The 22,615-nt window shown below is 33.0% G+C and overlaps 1 protein-coding gene across 7 annotated transcripts in view; it reads left to right on the top strand.

Annotated features, from left to right (window-relative positions):
• LOC123709125 (GTPase-activating protein skywalker) overlaps positions 1 to 22,615 on the top strand; it is a 58,356-nt gene that overhangs the window by 24,915 nt on the left and 10,826 nt on the right. For all 7 annotated transcript variants that reach the window (XM_045660262.1, XM_045660263.1, XM_045660261.1 and 4 more), the window contains exons 5-6: positions 5,326 to 5,530; positions 21,656 to 21,780. In XM_045660262.1, coding sequence (XP_045516218.1) covers positions 5,326 to 5,530; positions 21,656 to 21,780 — 330 coding nt within the window. The remainder of the gene's footprint in view (positions 1 to 5,325; positions 5,531 to 21,655; positions 21,781 to 22,615) is intronic.

The following is a 22,615-nucleotide window of genomic DNA, read 5'->3' as shown; positions in this document are numbered from 1 at the left end:
CCATTGATTATTATTATTATTATTTGCTGTTTGTGCGATATAGTTTTTTTGGTATTGGAACTTGGATGAGTTTTCATACGAATACGTGTTGAAAATATTATATCGCCTCGGGGATAACGTAGAATTCTAATGGTGATTGAGTTTTTTAAATCGGCCAAGTAGTTGTGGATCCTAATGCAAGGAAACAATCAAATCATCTTTATAATATACTAGAGTACTTAAAAATGTTTTTAACATATAAAACTGGAATGACCGAGAAAGTTAAGAAAACTGGAAAACGAATTACTTCATCTAAACATAATTCATGAAGCGAAAATATATGAAAAAACCGAAAGCGTCAGCGTCTGGTTAGAAACTCGTTAGTGGCATTAGAATAAATAATACTAGACAAGTCCCTACCATTTACATAATAAACTAATATGAAGGACAGAAATAGACAACCTAGTTATTTCGAGGAATATTTACGCACACATGACGTGTCTTACTTATGTCGTATCTTAGATGTTTTGTTAAATCGACCTAATTCATAGCTTTTATACAAGAACTAAACCGCTCTGTATCAAATAGGACAAAAATTGCAAATTGCGAACGCCGGGAGACTTTATTGAATTAAGCGTTGATTGTTTGTGTCAGAGGTCGCGTCGAGGTTGTACCCGCATTAATTGGGGCCTTCGCGCTCCGCCCACGTCTCCACCGTAATCCCGTTTCACGTGAAGTACCCGCATGTTGAATAAAACTGTTTATGCTGTTACCCTTATTATGCTTAGGCAGTTTTTTGTGAAAATGATTTGAGACGTGAATAGTTTTAAATTTTAATTATATCAGGTTGAAAGTCCTAGGTCGTTGGTTCGACGGCTGTGCACTTATGCATTTTCTGTCGATGTCATGTCATGTCTTAGACTTTGCTAAGGAATCTTAGGTCGACGGTATGTGTTAGATACAAAAGGCAGGGATCAGACTATTTGAAAGCCTACTTGCCTATAAGAAAAACAAATGATCACAAAAAGATACAGATATTTGAGCCCACTGGTTTATAACAGCATAATTAATGTGTATTAAGCATACATAATGTAATGTATTCGCTTTTATATACGTTTCAATATTATGAACAATATATTTTTAATCACAAATCAAAATGGTATGAATATTTAATCTAAAACTCGGTAAATGGACTCGTAATTTGACACAATCGCTGTCAGGCAGTTCGATAGTGAATTCGACCATCGAGATTACTAGAATACGGATCAATTCTACTTCAAAAGCATTTATCTCTTGGCAATGAAGTACAAGTGATACTTGAAAATGTCAATCGAGTTGAATTGGAGTTCCATGGCTTTGTTTCATAGTTTCTTGTAAAGTTTCAACGAAATAATAATATAATTTTATCACAATATCCCTTATTAATTTGCAACTAATTTTTTTAGTTACTGCAATCAACCGGTTTTATCTTAATCATACATAATATATGAATACTAAAAACAATATTTTATTAACACTTTGACATCACCCAATTTGTATTATCCGACATTTATTATATATATTTTGGATCTTATTTGACTTCGTTATATCATTCCTCTCATAAGATTGAGATTTAATTGAAGTAAGAAGTTATTTTTTGTTTGTCCTTGGTGATGTTCATGTACATAACCACGTCTAGCAGCAGTTTTGGTAATAGATGCTAATTTAATTTTTAGGACTTATTTCTAACAATATCCAAGCCGAGAGCCAGTTTTAATGTAAAGAACAATGTATCATTTGGGATCAGGTTTATATTGATTTACAAACATGTGATGTTTAGTTGCGCTGGAGTGGATGGCCTTGACTGAATGAAGGACAATGCGCCCGCAGAGGCGTGGCACTCACGCAATGTTGATCATTGTTTTTATCTAAGAAATTAATTATCTATTGCCGACATTGGACATATCAACAAAACATAAGAATTGTTAACAAAAGTGCTATTTTTAGAATTAAAAAATGTATGTTGATCTGTTGATCAGTTGAACTGTTCATACCTTAGACGACAGTTTAATACTTTAGCTGTAATATTTTATATTACATAATCGCTATTACTATTTTTGCATAAATATTAATAAATTAATTTTTAAAGTAGTTCCTCGTGATGTTAAACTGTGTAATTGGAGCTTTTGTTTGTAGAAAATAAAATGATTTATAGTTGTTAATTACCTGTATGGTCCAATTCATTTTAAAGTTTTTCTCCACCATAATTACGGCGAATATTAATATTTAAGTGTATGTTGAGCTCCAAGAACTGTATAAAAAGTAAAGTATTAATTAATGAAGACCACGCTAGCTTAAAGGAAAATGGGTCGCCGTGAAAATGCCGTTGAAATCACTTGCATTTGTTTACAATTACATTTTTAATTTGTTTATAGAATATGTCTGAAAATTAAATGCGCTTGCCTCATTTACTTAGTATTGAGTAATGAGTTGTGGTAGTAATAACCTGATTTTTTGGTAGGTGTGTCTTTTTTTAATAATAATAAAAAAAATACTTTAATTTTACAATAAAAAATTCAATGGCGCTACAACCTTTTTAGGTCTGGGCCTCAGATTTCTGTATCTGTTTCATGATCATTTGTAAATTGAATAGTCAAGTAGGTGATCAGCCTTCTGTGCCTGACGCACACCGTTGACTTTTGGGGTCTAAGGCAAGTCGGTTCCCTTCACCGTTCGAGCTAATGTTAAATGTGCACATAGAAAGAAAATCCATTGGTGCACAGCCGGGGATCGAACTTCATCGACGAGATCGACCTCAGAGATGAGAGTCACACGCTGTAGCCACTAGGCCAATACTGCTTCTTAATTATACAATACAATACAATGTATAAATTAAATGTGTTAGTTTTATTATTTCACACTTAGTCTAGCTTAGTTATTGTTAATTTTTATTGATTCGTATCTTGCAGTACGGTCCGGTCCTTTTGGGTACAGGTCTTCTTTTGAACTTTCTATTTGGATCAGTTTTTTGCTTCCTCCCACCATTTTATCCCCAAAGATTTTTGTTATGTTTTCAGTCGGTGGCTTCGGCGGTCCATCTTCGGTCCGTATATCTTGCAACATGGCCAGCTCATTTCCATATTAGTTGTAAAGCGTGGTTTAGCAGGTCTGTCAATTATTGATGCGAACTGGTCTGGTGGCTTCGGTTGATTTTTGTAAATCTTTTTGATACTTAGATAGCATTGGAGACCCTCTCTGGACACTAGTGATCCACTTTACTCTTTCCGTAAACTTCTCCAGTTTGGCTCCCATGGACCTACTATTTTAAATATACATAGCAAATTTTATCCGTTCTGGATTAAATATGTATTCTTATTTCCGAAACTATGCTCGCAAATTTTTGTTTATTTTTAGTTCTGGCATCGCCCAACAAGCCGGTCTTTTCGGATTTCTATATGTGACGGACTGCTATTGGCCTGTTTTTTTCATTATTTATCGATAGTATTGCTTGCTATACGGTCGTTGCTCCGTTTATTTTACGCAATCGTATGTTCGGCGACGTTGAAGTTAGACAACACATACCATAGAAATCTTATCGTGAAAGATTAACGTTCGTCGAACCTTTGTGCTTAGTGTTAATTATGGTAACATTTTTAAACATACTGTGTAAGATAGAACGAGTGTATACTGTTGAAGTTACCTCTCTTAAACGTTTAGTTTAGGATTAAAACACTAAATATAATTAGTAAAAATTGGACTCTTCTTGGTTCTAGTTTCTGAGGGGCTTGAAGAAAATAATTTGATGGTAAACATTTTTGTTCGGTCCAGCACTAACGAATGCAGATAGAGCGGAATAGTATTATGACATTTTAGTAATCTCTCGCATTTGATAAGATAAAAATGTTATGGATACTGATATTAAATTTATATCGAGATTCTTAATTTAGTACAGTTATAATATGAACATTGATAGGCAAAACAAGAAATAACTACTTGTAAACTTTTTAAGTTTAATTTTACTGCAGGTTTAACTATTTTCTCTGAAACGACATTTATCGCCCCTTCTTCGGATTTACATTAATTCTGTAAATGTTAACCTATTTGTTATTCACAATATTCACAACAGAACCATTTTAGCACATTAAAACGTAACCTCTCATTGAATATCACGTATTTACATTGATCTGTCAGACTACACGGGAAACTAAATGAAAATTGCTACACTAGTGTAATAAATAATTTAGAGTCTCTACAAATCTAAAAAAATTATATATTTTTGGCCTTTATATCTCTTGGGGATTCATATATTTTTAAAAAAACTTCAACTAATTAATATTTCAATAATTTATCTGGCTACACAGACTTACTAGTCTTTTACAACAAACTTTGAGAACACTGTACTCAAAGTGTTCTTAAAGTTTCGCCATTAACAATAGAGGGCAGCCAGCCAGTTCTGCAAACTTACACCAAAGTTTCATAAGACAATGTTACTGATTACAATTATATAAAGCGGTCTGAAACTGATTTATATTACTAACTGAATCTGAGTCGTAGTTCATAGGAATGATAACAATGCCATTATAACACTAATATCAATTAACAACGTAAATTGCATAAGAACAAAAGGAAACATTGATTGTAAAACTCTGTATGCAGAAAGATATAATTTGTCTGCCCACTTCGCATGGCCTTGTTGCAAAGTGGATAATCACGAACTTGCTATTGTGGACAGATTGAATAAGAGATTTAAAGGTGTTTACTATATCAATTTGCGATCTGGTGCGACTTGCGATGTGATGTTTTTTTTGCAAAAATAACCTTATTTGGTATTTGATTTAACACTGTTTATTCAATGATATTGATAACTAAGTAAAAATGTATTCATCTAAAACACATTGAATGTTACTGTAACCACACCAATTAGGTCTTAATAATCCTAATAATGTAGAGTGTATAAAAATAAAATATGCTTATTATGGAATATAAGATACAGGTATCACATATTCCACGTCATTAAATTTGAATCGGTAGACATCCCTACACGATATAATATCGTAAGAATGTTGCGGCAAACATATAATTGAAATAGAATCTCATCTAGTTTCCTCTTTAGCTGCACAGTACTCGTAACCATAATAACATAGGAAGTGACTAACACAATTTAGTCTAGACTAGCGGTTGATTAAGCAACTCTTACTAGAAAGAAATGTCTGTGTTGCGCCATTTCCGGACAGAATTATGTATCCGTTGCATTGATATATTTTAATTAATAGTTGCGACTATCAAAATCAAAATGTTAGAGATATGATTAGAAGCAAATTTTAAAATAATTAATAACAATTTTCTTAATATTGATTATCGTTCCAGGTGTTCGGAACCGTGGAGCTCCCAGACAAGCCGATCATGTTGCCGCCTTTTGTGGAGGCGACACACTGTCTCGGCTACCACCTGACTCGTAAAGGCAGAGCAGTCGCTGATCGCGTGGTATCTGTCCTTGGCTACGCCTGCCCCGACATCACCTACAGCCCCAGCCTTTACCCCATCACCGCAGCACTGTTACACTTTATGCCTGGTAAGTCTCAACTGTTCTGCCAATTTATTTCTCAATGCCAAATACTTTTATTCTTTGAACTACGTCGAGGTATCAAAGTGAATAATAACATTTCTTAGTAGTAATGATTGCGCTAATTACAATCTTTGCAAACGATTTTTTAAAACTACCTTAGGTAGATTCAAAAATTGTCTATGTCTTATGGATAAAAGACCAAACCCTGAACTGTCTTACTACGTTGCTATCATTTCAATTTGTGTAAGAATTTAGCTTTATTATATTAATTTTCCTGGTGGATTTTTAGCCTACCTCAAAAGTAAAGTTTGCTTTTGAGTCTTAGTGTCTCTCGATGTACTCATAACAAGGTCCGGTTAAATTGGTTAAAGTAAAAACGTTGTTACTTATTTTGTGAAGTATTTTTTTTAATTGTCTTTGTCCTTAGTAACGATTTTTTTTATAAAATTTGGGATAAAATCTCTCAGGAAAAATGCCTGCCTCTCAAATATATATGTTATGTCCTTTTTAGAGAGAAAATAAATACCTATTATCAAATTAAAAAAAAAACAATGTAGCAGTCACTCGTAAAACAGTTGTCGTAAGTGAACTGAGCCTAGTGCTTGTAGAAAATGTATCGTGCTGAAAAAACAATTTTAACTCCACCAAAACACAAGCTTCCTACGAATAATAACACAGTTGTATGTCAGGTAATAGCCGGTTCCAGCATCCTTCCAATTCACGCGACTGCAGAGGCGTCACAGAATTCACAGACCTGCTTTAATTCCGTAATAAGCGCGGGGGGCGATAATTCATATCAGCAATAGGCAAATTGCTCCGTTTGTCTTTATAGACTGTACCTCGGATGTTGAGTTTGAACGAATTTATGCCTTAAAGTTATACGATATGATACATTTTTGAGTACACCCATATCGTCACCACCCGTTTATTCTTACTAAAATTCAACTCAATGACTCTGTGTTAAATTCAGATGTATCATTTTGACGACATACGTTTAATTCCTGACGTAGGCATGCCGCAGATTTGCATTTTGTCCGTCGTTATGACAATTTCGCGTTTAGAATCACGTTCTTATATTGGTTGGAATGCGACCAATACGGCACATGGTTTCTTTCGTATTTGAATAATTCAAATTAGAAAATCGATCGGTAGTGTATGACGTCAATACAAGTAATGCACCTGTTAATTTTTTGCTGTTTTATATACATAAATATTTCGCATGTAAGTGGGATAGAAAAAGGATATTACAAAGAAATCATAATGTTAGTTAAATTTCCTATTTTAAAAACATATGTTATAACAAATACAAGTTGCAGCTAAGTCAACGCTACTGAGATTACGTGCAAACATTTTAGTTTTGCCCCTGACATTATGTTCATTATCAACACCAGCTAAAACTGGATCGCAGTGTATCAGTTTGTTTTGAACAAAAATATTTTATTCAATATAAACAGAGGCCTGTGTTTTAGTTGCTGGCTTATCGCCAGTGCCACAGTTTACAAGTAACTAATAGTCATTCGTGACTTCTTTATTCTCTTGAACTTGATTTTATTTACATATTTAGGAAACATACATCCCGATAAACATGCCTGCATCCGATATGATAAATAGTTTTTTAATGAAAGTACAGAAGTCTTAAACCTTTTGTTCTCAAAATAGAACGTAAACCATAATTTTACATGAGAAATCTATTAGGAATGAGATGCTGTCGCCATCAGACAGGCGTCCTAATATTAGTCTTCTAGGCTCATTCTGATGTGATATTTTTAACGCCCTTTTTAATTCTGTGAAAATAATTAAAATATAGTTCTTTAAAAATCCAATTGGAGCTAATTTCAATGTTGACAAAATATATATCACGTAAAATTTTAATTTGCAAAGTCTTTACATTATTTAAAAAACATACCCTTACTTGAATAGCAATGTATATGTTAAAGGGTTGCACAAAAAGCTTGAATACCCATTATATGCACATTGGGGCGCGACCGCGCGGCTTCCTGCTATTGCGCTGTATACTTCATTACATCCACACCACGTATTCCCTCATTCGTCCTTGAGCCTCCCTGCGTATATAACTCAATAGGTGATTGAAATTCCTTTATTGCGTCGCAGTAGTATAAGGGGTTTCGACGAATAAAAGTGTACTCTAGACACGCCATAGTCGCTATGAAAGCTTATCGATTAGGTAATATTTCAACGCATCTAGCAATTTGTTTACTGTTTTCATATATTTTCTTTAAGAAAAGAAAGGAAAATTATATGGAATAAGATACATTTAAAACTGTCCAAATGTCTTTGTAAAGGCCCAAGTTATATTCCTGTTAGGACCTGTTATTTTGCTCAATTCATTTCCCGCTACCACTTCTATTTCTTCTATCCACCTTTTTGCATATACCAAGTTGTCTTTAAAGTCAGTTGGAAAAGGTTGGAGGACTTTACCCAAGAAGAGGTTCCGATCGACGGTACTGAAGTTACCTAGTATAAAGGATAAAAAGTTTAAAATACTGTATATAATGTAAAAAATCTAAGCTGTATATTTTTTTGTCATGATTGGAAATTAAACGGGATTTTTATTATTATTATTACCTGTTATTAGACAGCATCGAGACACGGTTGCATGTTATTACAACCTTAGTTTCAAATTTACCTTCGTTTTAAATTTTTTCCTTGTGTTGAGGTCGATAGCGATATGTTTGTCTAATGGCTTGCGTTTAAGTTAATTTTAGGCTTATGTGTCTTTATAAATTGTTATTCTGAACATATAGCAAATATGTATAAGTTTGAAATATAAACATTTTTATCTAATTGTTAATGATAAATTTGTAATAATTCTTATACCAATTACCGTAATTATTCATTGTTTCATTGTCATCGCTGACCTACTGTTGTGTGATCAATAAATACGCCTCGCCCATATTCTAGTCTTCTAATAAACTCATAATATTATCCCTCAGGGACGACGTCTTGTGGTGTCATATGACAAGTATATCCAACGCTATTTAATTATTGTGGTTAATGTTGAAAACGTGATGTTGTAAAATGTTTCTTATGCAACATTTTTTGCGATAAATATACTGTATATATATACTCAGTGCAGTATACTCTAATTCATAAAATTTGGTTGCTTTTTATGATTTAAATAACAAAACTATCATTTAAATTAATCTTTCTTTAACCAAAGTAAAAATGCCTTAATGAATCTAATGTACTAAAAGCAACAGGGGTATGTGGGACTCGACTCACCCCAGTCACTCAGAAAAGCGGTGAGCTATACTAACCACGTAGTACCAACACGATATCGCATCAAAGAAGTCCTCAGCCTCTTAAACATAGCTATATCACGTAAACTTCCTGCTCATTTGTCCTTTGCGGTTTGACGTAAGACGGAATTTTGAGTACTTTTTATAACTTCGTTAAGCGTTGGTTTTTTTCACTACTAATGTTTTTTTGCGCTACTATCGCCGTATCAAATGATTCAACAAAAAGTTATCAAGAAAGCTGTCGTTTTTTTTACAATTTTTTTGTGATGTCATGAGTTTTAATTGTAAGTTGCGTTCAAGGTCTACCGTATTTTATTCTTCATATCCGCATTTGTTGTGTCCTAAAAAATAAAATAAAATCTGAAGCGACCGTTCAGAATATTTAGCTTTCATATTTCTGTGTCAAGTACTCTACACACAATAGCGTGTATTTTATGCAGTTGTTTGTGATGTTGCTTTATTTCCCTGTTTTATTGTGATGCCAGGTTCCTTTTGCGAGCAATACAGTAAGCCGGCCTTTAACAAAAAAAATTATGCTGGTAGTTTCATACATAGAGCAGTGTTAGCCTTAGTTAGCTTTAGCGTGCGACTCTCATACCTGAGGTCGTAGGTACGAGCCCCGGCTGTGCACCAATGGATTTTCTTTCTTTTGTGCGCATTTAACATAAACTCTAACGATGAAGGAAAACATCGTGAGGAAACCGGCTTGCCTTAAACCCAAAAAGTCGACGGTGTGTGTCAGGCACAGAAGGCTGATCATCTACTTGCCTATTAAATTCACAAACGATCATGAAACAGATACATAAATCTGAGGCCCAGACCTAAAAAGGTTGTAGCGCCATTGATTTATTTTATTTAGTTTCATACAAAACGAAATAAATTAATTACTTTAACGAAGTAATTCCTTGCAAAGTTTAAATGATTCCACTAAAATATGTTTATTCCATGGATGTATGGATACTATAACCTCGTATAGATATTAAATTTTATTTATACTTTACATTACTTTAATTCTTCCCAATTTTCCCTTCCTTCACTTTACCGCAGACTTTCTTTTACAAAAACACTTGCGTTATCTTAAGGTTTTCGCCCGTTGATACCTGCAGGATACCCATTTAAAGTTCAAGTGATCTTATCTTGAAGGCCTTATTGATTAAAAATATCGATATAAGATAAAAGGAATTTCTTCGCGTCTTTGTTATGTAACTTAAATGTCTCCGTGAATCGAGGTGAATCCTGAAGCCTAAAAAAGTAAAACTATTTTATGTTAAACATGTTTTAAATAACTTTTAAAAGAATTTGTTAAATTAACAAACAAACTTATATAATCCAAATAATACGTTTGCAAAATTTAATAACTTCAACATTAATTACTGAATTACTTTGTACGAATTAAAATTGAGGTCTCCACGGATTAGTTCGTGACACGGGACCCTCCTTATTTAGGTCGCGACCTCATACACCCTCTCAATCGTACTCCAGCTCTGTACCAGTATTGCGATAAATTCTATTTTAAAATGATGACATAACTCAAATAAAATATGACTTTGTGTTTTGTATTACAATTATTTAATACAATAACACTATTATTAAAGTTTAATCCTATTTCAAGCTTAAATTAATTATTAATCTTACACGTAAATAGTCTATTGGTACATATATTGTCGCAATTTGATATAGAAGTGGAAAACTTTAAATATAATCTGATAAATTCTCGCCCTTTAAATTATTAAAGTACCAAAATTGTTATAAACAGTAGGAAAATGATTAAATCTATTCTCCATCCGATAAGCAATTAATCGGGTCAGAATGACGTAGAATCTAAGACGGCTAATGTAAATACAACTAAAAATAAAGAAAGTATTGCAACAAATCACGTGATGTTTCGATAAAACAGTCATCAAGTGGCCTTGGATTGATCCGAATCAAAAGAGAATTCCATTCTCGTACGTTAGGGCTGTTAGTGTTTGCAATTAATAACTCATGCCTACCAAAACTAAGACCTTAGATAAAACCTAGTCTCTCTATTGCAATGTTAAAATGTATAGGAACCTCTGCCGTATCGATGAGCGTTTTTTATATAGTAATATGGAGGCAAACGGGTAGGAGGCGCACCTGTTGTTATGTGATATGGGAGAGCAGGAAAACTTAAGTCTTCTGTTCTCTATTAGATCTGAAATTTATCTCATATACGTATTGTTTTTGCACTAAGGTTAAGACAATATTCTTGAAAAAAGCAATAACAACAATGATGTTTTCAATAGAAATATCATAAAAAACAAGTGCAATTTTCATATAAATTAAATGCGGTCAGTAGGTAACCCTAAGTAGACAAAATGCCAGAAGCGGACGTACATCAAAGGTGGGGGTTTATGAGCACACATGTACCGCGATTTGCAGTAATGCTGCACTACATGACTAGTACACATATCAAACAGTTTTATTGTTTACCACAGTTATGTTATATGGTCTATGCTGTCTCTATGGCTCTACCGTAATAAACGAAGGTTAATTCGTATGACTTTTTTGATTCTATACGTTTCGGCTGGACCATTAGTTCAGCAGTTAGGCAACTATAAGAATGATAAACGTGAAACTAGTGTAGTATATAGGTCCAAGCGTATCTTGGACACACGATCACAGTGCCAAAACATTGTATTCTATTAGCTATGTTCTGGTATTGTAACAGTCAGCAATTTTACTTATTAGCCGTAATTGTATTGGATTGATAGTAATTCATATTTCTCTCTTTTGTGGACTTTATAGTTAGAATTTTTTTAGTGATGTCGAAATATATCAATAAAACCTCGGTTCTAATTTTACGTTAATCATTTATGGCCTAACACTCTTTTAATACGCGTTTTACAGGTCTTTATCTATTACGTGACCCAGCTGTAAAAGGCTTAGTTGTATTTATGCGATCCGAAATAAAGTCAAAGTAAATTTAACTTTGCTGTTTTCGCGTATTTGTGCCTTATCTAGTAATCCTTTGTTTAATGATTCTGTTTTTCATTTGTTCTGATAATATTATTTGATTGAGAAATTCTTTGTAGACAGCGGTCGTAATTAAACGAATAGAAGACATTGACGTTGATTACACGCCCGAATTCAATTGATACTAAAAGAGTATGGGATCCATCCTTTTTTGCCATTAATTGTTTTGTGCTTTCCATATTGTTTTTTTCCATCTTAAGTACTACTAATAGAGAAATACCTTACCCTTTTAGGTCTGGGCTTCAGATTTCTGTATGTTTCGTGATCATTTAATTTTTGTAATAGACAAGTAGGTGACGTGCCTTCTGTGTCTGACACGATTTTTTCCTTCACCGTATGAGCCAGTGTTAAATGCACACGTGTAAGTTTGTGGTGCACAGCCGGGATTCGAACCTGTGGTCTCACGCGCACGCTGATATCATTAGTCCAACCCTGCTATTGGGAATGGGTGACTCGCCATTATGTATTATTTAATATAAGAATCCATGTCAATCCACTTTTTAGAAGAAACATTTGGTATATAGTTGATTGCAACATGTAACAGATGTAGTTGGAATTCAGATGTAGTTGGAATTCACCTGAAGTTTATATCTGCGTGTGCGCACTCATGTACACGTGCTGCTTGTGACCTTTTGGTACCAGGTGTTTCGCGAACGATTACCTTCGTTTCAGCAGCTCCCTACGTTTACGTGAAAATATTATGCAACTGAATGTTAATTTCGCGAACCGTCGCAACATAAGTACCTCAAAGAGAGCGCGGATGGTTTTTTTTTAGATTTTATTCATTCACGAAAAACATGGCAGTTTTAAACTGGAGGTTTTATTTAACGCATATACAAATGTTTCATTAAAAGCCTAAAATGACAGGATGAAATAGTAGCTAAGAAGAAGAATATGAAATATATTCCAAATTGAGACTCAATCAAAAATAATATGTCAAAATATAGTTGTTGACGTGACCCGGGTGTTCACGAGAAATCATGTCTAAACCACAGAAACGTAAAATTTCCTAATAAACTCAATACATTATTTAAACACATTTTAAATTCATATTTCTACAGTCGTAAATGAGGAATTTCGTAAAAGATAAAACGAACTTCATTGTTAAATCTGTGGTGATTCAGAGATTCACAGAAAATAATCTATCTTCGTCATTTTATTATCGCTATAAACCAATGAAACTATTGTATTGTTCTTAATTGAATATATCATAAATTCTAACATTGTGTGAGTGAGTAAATGTTATATTATTTTCTTTCGACAAAGTCAAAGACAAGACAAAGACAAGAGTTAGAGATTATTAAATTCTTGGCGGTTTTACTCGAAGAATTACTGTTATTAATTAAATTTAACATACAGTGCAAACTCTATATAGCTACACTGAACTTTTTATGGCGCTATAGTTAGTCATTAAATCGAGGGTCGTTACATGGAGATTACTCTGTATATTTATTGGAATATAACGTTATGCCTTACTTTAATAGTCTTGAACCAACAGTTGTATGCATTACACGAACATAACAGCAGTTTCATAAAAATATTAATTATATTCAAGGTAAATTTTAAAATGTAGATAAAAGTAGTTTACTGAAAAACGTTCGTTTAACTTATTAATTTCTAGATACATAGTTAATCCTCACACCAGGGACATCTCTGTGTTGTCGGTGACGAGGTAATTTTCTATGGTTCATATATAACATTTTCTATATTTATTAAACAGCTGCTTTGTGCTGCGGTCCCATCAAGGGCTAAAAAGCCCGCCCACGGGGCGCGAACCGACACGCTACCCGAAGAGGGCATTTGCCTCGAACGGGCAAACACCCCCCCGCGAGGGTGCAACAAAAGCAACGTGAAAAAAAATCCATAAAAGCATAACTTTTCTGTCTGTGCAAAGTTCCGTTTATGCGGGCGCATTCTGTAATCTTTAAAACTCATTAAGAGTCTGCAAGTGTCGTGTAATATAACAAGTAGAAATAGCTCAATAAATTGATTAAAACTGTTGCCAAAGGTACTATTATATATATTGTATAAACGTTGCTAACGAGCAGATCTCTTTGTTGTCAGTTTATTGCTTTGTTTTGGACACGTGACCGCGCTATCACGTCGTAAAATACGTAGGTTATCATTCAGTGCGATTTATTGATTTTATCGATATATAGACCACTCCTTGCGCGTGAGTGGACTCTGTTACTTAGTGCATTGATCCAGTTAAATGTTGTAAATTATAAAGATAATTTTATAACACATTTCATAATGTATGTAATGAGAAATTATTAAGTTTTTAAATATGTATATAAATAAATTGACGTATAAATAATTGTGTAGACAACTGTGATTATCAATTATTATCTATTTAGTTTTTCGTACCCAATAATTCCTTCAAGTAAAGAGTGGATCAATTCATAAAAGGCCAGCAGTGCACTCGCTAGCTCTCTGATATTGAGGCGGTGGTACCATTTACAATCCAGAGAGCAAACCCCAGGGGTTTCTATGAAAAAAAACGACTACACGGAAAACGGTTCATATGAATGATAATATAGGTCGAACTTAGATTTATTTTTCTTGTTTATATAAACATCTCACGCCAAGTATTTACTGCTGACAGCTTCAGTTCAGTATACAAGATGCCTTTGTCAAAATACGCAAATGTCAATCAAATGTCCAGTTGTATAGGAAGCCAAAAGCGTGTTAAGCCGCTGTTTTGTGTCTTGTAAAATTTTCGCAGAGTTACTTCCGAATCTTATCTGTAATATTATAATTGAAATAAATTATTTACGTTAGCAACACACACGTCACAAGACTGAAAAGTTTATTGGCATGGGTGTAGCCAACTAAATACTGCCAAAATACAATTGTTATATAGGTACAGTTAAATTGTCCAAAACAGCTTATTTGGAACAATGCCATGTGTAATTTGACGATGGAGTTTTTTATAAATCGCTGTTAATTAACGAAAATAGAAGTTAGTGGATCCAATCTATGAAACAGACTAGGACCCGTGTTCTAGAACGTTAATCAAACATAAAAGTTTCGAGTGCCGCCAAAACGTTTTTTCTTCATGAACTTTCGTATGGTTGACAGCGCTGAAGGCAAGATTGTGTCTTGAAACACGAATTAGAATATGGACCTAGAGCTTGATGTCTGCATTTATTTTAGTATTATTATACCTGCAAGCGTGCCAAATGAAAGTAGAAGTGAATGTATAAGGTAAGTTAAAGTTTCATAATGATCAAAATTGGATCGAAAAAGGCGCCGAAATTCGTTGAGGGCGTTCGTTTTTATTAGAACGTTACACAAAGTTAAATCGGCCTTCAAGAGCTGTTTTCTATTTGAACTTTTACTTATTTGACAGTGCCCTAGCCCTAGCCCAAACTGAAACTCATGTTCTAAATGAACTCCTAAATGGGATTCCACAGGCTTCTTCTTTGATACATATGAGAATGATCCTTGTAGGCTATAATTAGGACGGCTGGCGACGTGTATCTCATATATTAAGTTTCTCATGTAAAAAGATACATTTTTTGTACTAAAAAATAAATTTCTTTAAACATTACTGCTACAAATTACTGAAGTGTTGTATTTTCTACTAATTCTCATCTGTGACGATTTTGATTGTAAATTAGAAATATTTAAAATAAGTTTCTTGGGGGCTCTTTTCGTTATAAGTACGTACGTTTCTGAACCGGCGATAGCTGACGTTTTTTTAGGGCGTAAAACGTTTACGTAAAGCGAACTTAATAAGTGAAGAAATTATTATAGCATTTCTTAAGGATGTGGTTATTCTAATTGACTTGATTCAATAAAAGTGAATTGAAAGATATACATTTTCCTGTTTTCACCTGTTAGGTACGATATGTAGTATGATTCACACATATATACTTAAGTGGAGCACTTATAGAGTAATCGTGTAACCGTGAGACCTTCGTAGTTATAATTGGTCAGGTGTTACACTTGTCGAGCTAGGTAGATAGAGAAAATTAATTTACATATCCTCGCAACTGACATATAAGGAACTTTGGTGTTCAGTAAATAAAGATAAAGATTGAGAGTATACGTTATAGTAGTACTGTATAAAGTCTTTAGGTAGATAGATTGATATTTATACGTCAGTCACGTGACACAAAAGGCACACAAATTAGTCGAATCGACGGTAACGTACTATGACATTAAATAATACGTCTTTATCTGTCTTATTATTAAATACTACCTTGGGAGTTTAATTTCATCGAATCAAATTTAAGAATGTACTCGTACAAAACATACTTGTTGACGTGTTTACTGGCGTATAGGGACTAGTACGATGCCATCTTGGCTACATAAGCGTTTTGGCTGTTTCCGAGATTTTGATGTTTAATTTGATTTTCTAATGCAAATACTTAACAATATTAATAATAACAATTTATTTAGGCACAGATAAATAATCTGATATAAAATAAATCAATGGCACAACAACCTTTTTAGGTCTAGGCCTCAGGTTTCTGTATCAGTTTCATGATTCAAAGAGTTTTGTTAATTCTGTAATTGTTCCATTTTTTGCGATTTGACAGTTTTTTTTTTTGTTTTAATATCTTGCTCTCCGTCTTTACTATTTTTGTTTATACGAGTAATTTACTGTTTCCCACTTATACCATGTTATGTTTTGTTCATCTGAAATAGCGCTTAAATTATAAATAAATTAATGAAATTTTGTACAATTTTTACACTCATAATCTTACTGTACTTGCATTCATAATTTTCTACATTATAAGCTACTTTTTCTAACAGAGCGCGTATATTACTAAAATCTACAACTTTATGGCGATTCAATATAGCTATTTTATAATTTATGTTAGAATGCTTAATGCAAAGACACGTATTTTAATTGTGTATGGAAGGATTTAAAACGTAAAATGCCTTGTATTGCAACGTATAATACTGTAATAATGAAATAAAATAAAATAGTAATGTATTGTAATTTTATACCACCTTCTTTATATACTTGTCATATAAAGTTCTTAAATAATAATTAAGTTATCTTATTAGCCGTTTATTTTTCTTTAATGTTCTACACTCGCGTTTTTCTAGTGACATCATCTCGAACGAAAATTTTTAATAAAGATTTTTTAATCTTCGAGATGCTCCCTTTATTTTTAATGTTTATTACCCTTACACCAATATTTTCTGAAATAAATATTACCGCTTTATAATATGTGACTTCTCTATTTTTTTGCTATCTTCTTTGTAAGTTCATTTTTGACTTTAACTATAAATCGGTTTCTTTTTTTTTTTCTTTTCTTTCTTTGACTTTTTATTTAGTCTATAAACCTGTTTTCTTAAAGTTTCATTAGCTGTTATTAGGTGTCTGATGCTTTATCTAAAAAAAATGTTTTTTAAAAAAGCTGTCTTCGAAGTCGATGATGACCCAGATGAGATGGTGACTACAGCTATTTCCTTTAAAAAAAATATTATTTTCTTCTCTCCATTATTGTATTTGTATTTGTTCTTCAGTTTCAGTCATTTCCAATATCTTTTTATATTTTATTCTTTCTTCTAATTTCTCAGGGTTTTGCTTTAACCTTTCTCTATAAAGTTTCATTTTTTCTGCCGGAGTGAGTGGCATTTTCTTGTACTGTTAAATATAAACAGAACCTTAAAATTCCTTTTTTGTTACTAACCATTTTCCACATATACGTTACTCTAATAAATTAATATGATGCAAACTGAATTCGAAGCACTTATAAATACATTTATTAGTTGTCATTTAAAAGGAATAGAACCCGATCTCCATCCACAATTTTAAACTGTTTAGGGACTTGCTTCTGAACACACCTTACGCAGAGTTGGAGATACACTCATTCGCTCACACTCACGCTTATGACGTATCGCGTATTGCAGGTTGAAAAATTTGAAGTTGAACAGTTTAAAAAAATTCAAAATTAGAAGACAAATATTTAAATTTTAAAATCTTCTCTGGCAACTGACATACTATAGACAGCATTTTGTTCCATACTTTATATTCGTTCTATGATCTATGATTCTTTCATTCATATTTGAAACATAGGTCAGTAACCTGACACGCTTTGTTTGTGGGTAGATCTTATATTTTATTCATACATAAGGGCGCCGTTACTTTCTACATTATACTTGGACACCTTTTTCTTTGTTTATTATGTTATCTATTCTAATTTTTATAAAGAAGTAGGTTGCTGGGTTTTGGTTCCCCTGTATTAATGTCAATTGTCAATAAGGTTTATTTCAAATAAATAAAATATATTTATATTACTCTCGTAATTATTCTACTTATTTTCAAACGTACAATAAACCTGAAATTGCTTTAAAGTGTCTTTATTACACTGGTGTGAAATTATTGGCAGAACATTATGTAAGTACATTTATGAAGTCTTGGCAAAAAATAAATTTACTAGGTCATGTTTATTGACATACTTTAAATTTGCCGTTTAATTATGACAACTTGTCATATGTATATACCAGTTGAAAATTAATTTTAATCAACACGATTTTATCATTTTATTCCTTTCGTATTTTTGAATTCATTTTACTTATTACTAGTTTACTTAAAAAGTTAAAGTTATCTCTGAATTTGTTTTTGGCTGTCATTTTATATCTACTATTGCACAGATGACGTCGCCATATTGACTTCGTTCTGTATTATATATTGTCTACGAATAAAGTACAGTGCCTAAAGGTCAAGAGAGCTTTTAACATTACTTAGCCCGGGGTGAGTACCTAACGATGTTAACTCTTAATAAACTTGAGTGATTCACGCCTTGGGCGGTCTTATGAAGGGCTCGAGGGAAATGAGAGAAGAAATTAATTCAATAATCTTATTAAAAATATATAATATGAAGATATACTTTATTAAAATGTTCGAATGCAAAGAAAGGGTGGACCAAAGGCCAGGAACGCACTCGCGAGCGTTTGGCATTGAGTGTTTATATGCGGCTGTGATATCAGATGATCGCCTCCAGATTGTTTGACCACTGTTCTATAATAGAAATACGTCCTATGGAAAACTTTATTAGTCACTAAACTATCGTGCGTTTAAATGCGAAAAACTGGGTCAAATTAGTATATTTTGTAAGAGTAAAGAGTAAACTTTCAAAAACAAAGGACAATAAAACCAACAGGGAACTAGATTCTCTCTAGATGTGTTAAACCCAGACGTATGTTGAAATATAGGTTGGATCGATTTCAATTTACCTTATCGGTCGAGTCCAATACAGGCTAGAATGCGTCGATAATTTCATTAGTTCTCTCGACAATACAATTTTCAATATTACACTGCTGTTGAATGTATTATCTCTTTGGTACTATAACTATATCACATTATTACTTATAAACCTTTGTTTCCTTCAAAGTGTGCATTGTTTTTTTAGCATGAGACTCTATGGTCGTATTCGAACTCCATTTTTATTCTATGTGCGCATAATGTCTAGGAAACGAATGTCGATTGCGTGTTATAGACAAGGCAGATACTTGCCTATTAGAAAAAACAAATGAACACGAAACAGATCCCTGAGTCCAAGACCAAGGGTTGTAATTGGTACTGGTATGATATTTTTTATTAGTGGTGTGGGCCAAGCGGCTTCAGCGTGCGACTCTCATCAACGAGGTCGTAGGTTTAATCCCCAGATGTGCACCAATGGACTTTCTTTCTATGTGCTAAACATTCGCTCGAACAGTGAAGGAAAACATCGTGAGGAAACCGGCTTGCCTTAGACACAAAAAATCGACGACGCGGCGTGCGTCAGTCACAGAAGGCTTGGCTATTCGATTAACAAATGATCATGAAACAGATACAGAAATCTGAGGCCCAGACCTAAAAAGGTTGTAGTGGCATAATTTTTTTTATTACTAAGTTTGAAGAGATGATTTGATAGTTAAAAATACCTTGGTTGGCTTTCGAAGGTCTAGCCAGAGTGACACGCAGTACCCACTAAAGCTATTTGCGTCATTTATTTATTTATTTTGTAATCCTACAGCTAACATAAATTATATATAATAACAAACAGATACACCGAATGACACCGAAATGTGCCAGAGATGGAATACATTACATTTATCTACAAAAAGGTTCAAAAATTAACAAAAGGAAACAAACAAACAAAAAATTTTGAATACATTTAACTAAGTGGTACCTGATTTGGCTGTTGTGTGATATTGTAAAAGTGAGGGTAAGTACGTAAAGTTGTGTATGTGGGGTATGCTCATGATGCAGGCGATTTTGCGTTATGGATATTTTTAACAATCCTTTAATTACCATATTCCGCGATAGCTTAAACAAATCAAGGCTTAAATATTCTGGGCTGCGCGATACAGTCATGGAACTTAAACCAAACAAATATTAATCAGATTGTTAATATCGCTCGATATGTATGAAAGCCTGTTAGGCTATTGTTTAAAATCTGTCATGCGTATAAGCGTATTGTGATAATAAATATTCTGCATCACCGAGATTTTAATTAGTTCATTATGGCGCGTGAAGCCGTGATATTTTTCGTCTAAATTGTTTAAATTGACGGCTTCATTTCATGGCCTTGTTAATTATGTCATTCAGTCTATTAATTTAAAGAAGATTTAATTAATGTTATGTTTCGTGGAATATAATAAGTAATTATAATTCATGATTTAAGTAAGTTGTGTTCAAATGTTCGTATTGTTTTTTAGACATTACATCATATGTCTTATAAAATATATCGTTTGGCCACTTTGTTATAAGTCAACTGTCAAAGCAACAATTCCACTATAATCATTCGATACTTTTAATTGATTACTTACCTTGATTGGTTGTGAATAGGATATATTTTGTTTTGTATTATAAATAAAATGAATTTATTAAATAGCTATTTTGCTGTCAATTGTTATGTTGGCATGAAATGAATCATGCCTAAATTGAAAGAACAAGAAGTGGCAATGTGATACAAAATTCAATAAATACACATGTGTGCAGCTGGTCACGTGCTACGGAGCTTTTGATACATAAGAGAATCAGGCTTACTGTATTACGGTCAAGGTGAACATATTATCTGTGTTGGACGGAACACTACATAGGCGATTAAACGGTTTCGAACTTATGAAACTTAGCGCTGTGTAGTGTTTTTAAATTATGCTATGTCTGAGATGCGGTTAATAAATATCATAAATAACTGATTTTTGTACAAGATAGAGCAATGTTAAAGGTCATGCCATACCAGTGACTTTTCGGTACACAAATATTCGCTAGAAATTATGTAATAAAATAATTTATGAATTAAACGTTTTAAGGCATATAAACAGATATGAAACGATGTTTCGAGTGCTTTTCGTCGGCGAAGTTTGATATTTTTAATGGTTGATGGGGTAGTTTAACTCATAACAAGAATAATAAATAGAAATTTGGATTAATGGCCATTATAACAATAATTAAGCACTTCCCAAAGAATTTCGTAACAGAGGGAAAGCCTATAAGAACTTCCACTCTGTTCATCTCTATATAGTGTTAGCGGTAGTTGATTTAGTTCTTAGGGTAGGAAATTAAATACTTCAATGATGACTTAATTCACTATAATTTACTTCACGGATTTTACGTACTGTATAACTTCAAACTTGTACAAAGAAAAGGCCCGTCCGCATGTGTCACAACCTCTTTTATAATCACGACTTCCTCCTCCGACTCGACCATCCCACTTCGGGAAGATGGTCGAGTCAATTCGTAACAACTCGTAAACAACCGAACGAGTCAAATGAATAACTATTGCACATGCGCACTTGTAGCAAGATTCTTAAGAATATGTTTCATAAAAATGTTTAGAATTTAATTAAATAAATATTAGAAGCTAACAAAAGTATACTCTACTAAAATGTTATGTTTATTAAACATTTATAACATTTATTTCAGAGGAAGAATGCTACCACTGCATGGCGAGCTTGGTCGCATCGAAGGAGAAGATGTTCATCACTCAGACGAAACTACTTAATGAGGTCACATGGAAAACTGTCATGCAAATCGCTAAGAAACATGCCGTAAGTTTGGATTTATATACTCGGAAAACAACATATTATTAATAGGTACAATTAAAACGAATAAACATTGCTATTTTACGATATTAATTGAAACCTACCTAAATAATGCAGTATTTTGAGTCGTATTCATACGTTCAGATAAGGTATAAAAATTTCGTTAAAAAAATCTGGATTTTATGCAGACTTGTATTATTTCTATTGAATGATTTTGATTTAGTTTTTAATGAGTTCAGTTTTTGAAGGTCTGATTGTATATATTTCAGTTGAAATTTTTGGACAAGACAGGTGCAACGGTGTTAGTAGGTTTGACTTAAACTAACATAAATAAAATTTAATTTAAGTAAGCATATGCTCTATTTTATCGAGGCTTGATGACAGATCTCTTGCTCATAATTTGTTGTCAAATGATGTAATTCATTATAAACTGCGTACAATTCTTGAATCATAAACTGCGCCTTTTGCTAGTAATAAAATGATCTTGACAGTAATAAAACATTTTTGACGATATTTATTTAACTAGTTATTCTGCATAAGTAAACATTTATATCCGTTTAAAATTAAAAAGCAATGTTAATATTACAACCGACATTTGTAATATTTATTTGATTAATGTAATGCCGTCAATTTGTCTGCCCGTACGCCACATATATCATTAGGTTGTTCTGTGGTTTTATTTACTGTTAATGTATATCTTTATCTTACTATACAACATTTCAAAGGCATTAAAGTCGATCTTTCAGTCCTACTAGGCGTAGTAAAGGACTAAAGAGGGTCGTTTAATAATAATAACTTATTTATATCAGATTATATACATACGTAGTTTTAGTTAGAATAA

The sequence above is a fragment of the Pieris brassicae genome, chromosome 4 (genome assembly GCF_905147105.1).
Source record: "Pieris brassicae chromosome 4, ilPieBrab1.1, whole genome shotgun sequence".
In the NCBI taxonomy this organism is placed as follows: Eukaryota; Metazoa; Arthropoda; class Insecta; order Lepidoptera; family Pieridae; genus Pieris; species Pieris brassicae.
This window is presented reverse-complemented; position numbering and strand designations above follow the sequence as displayed.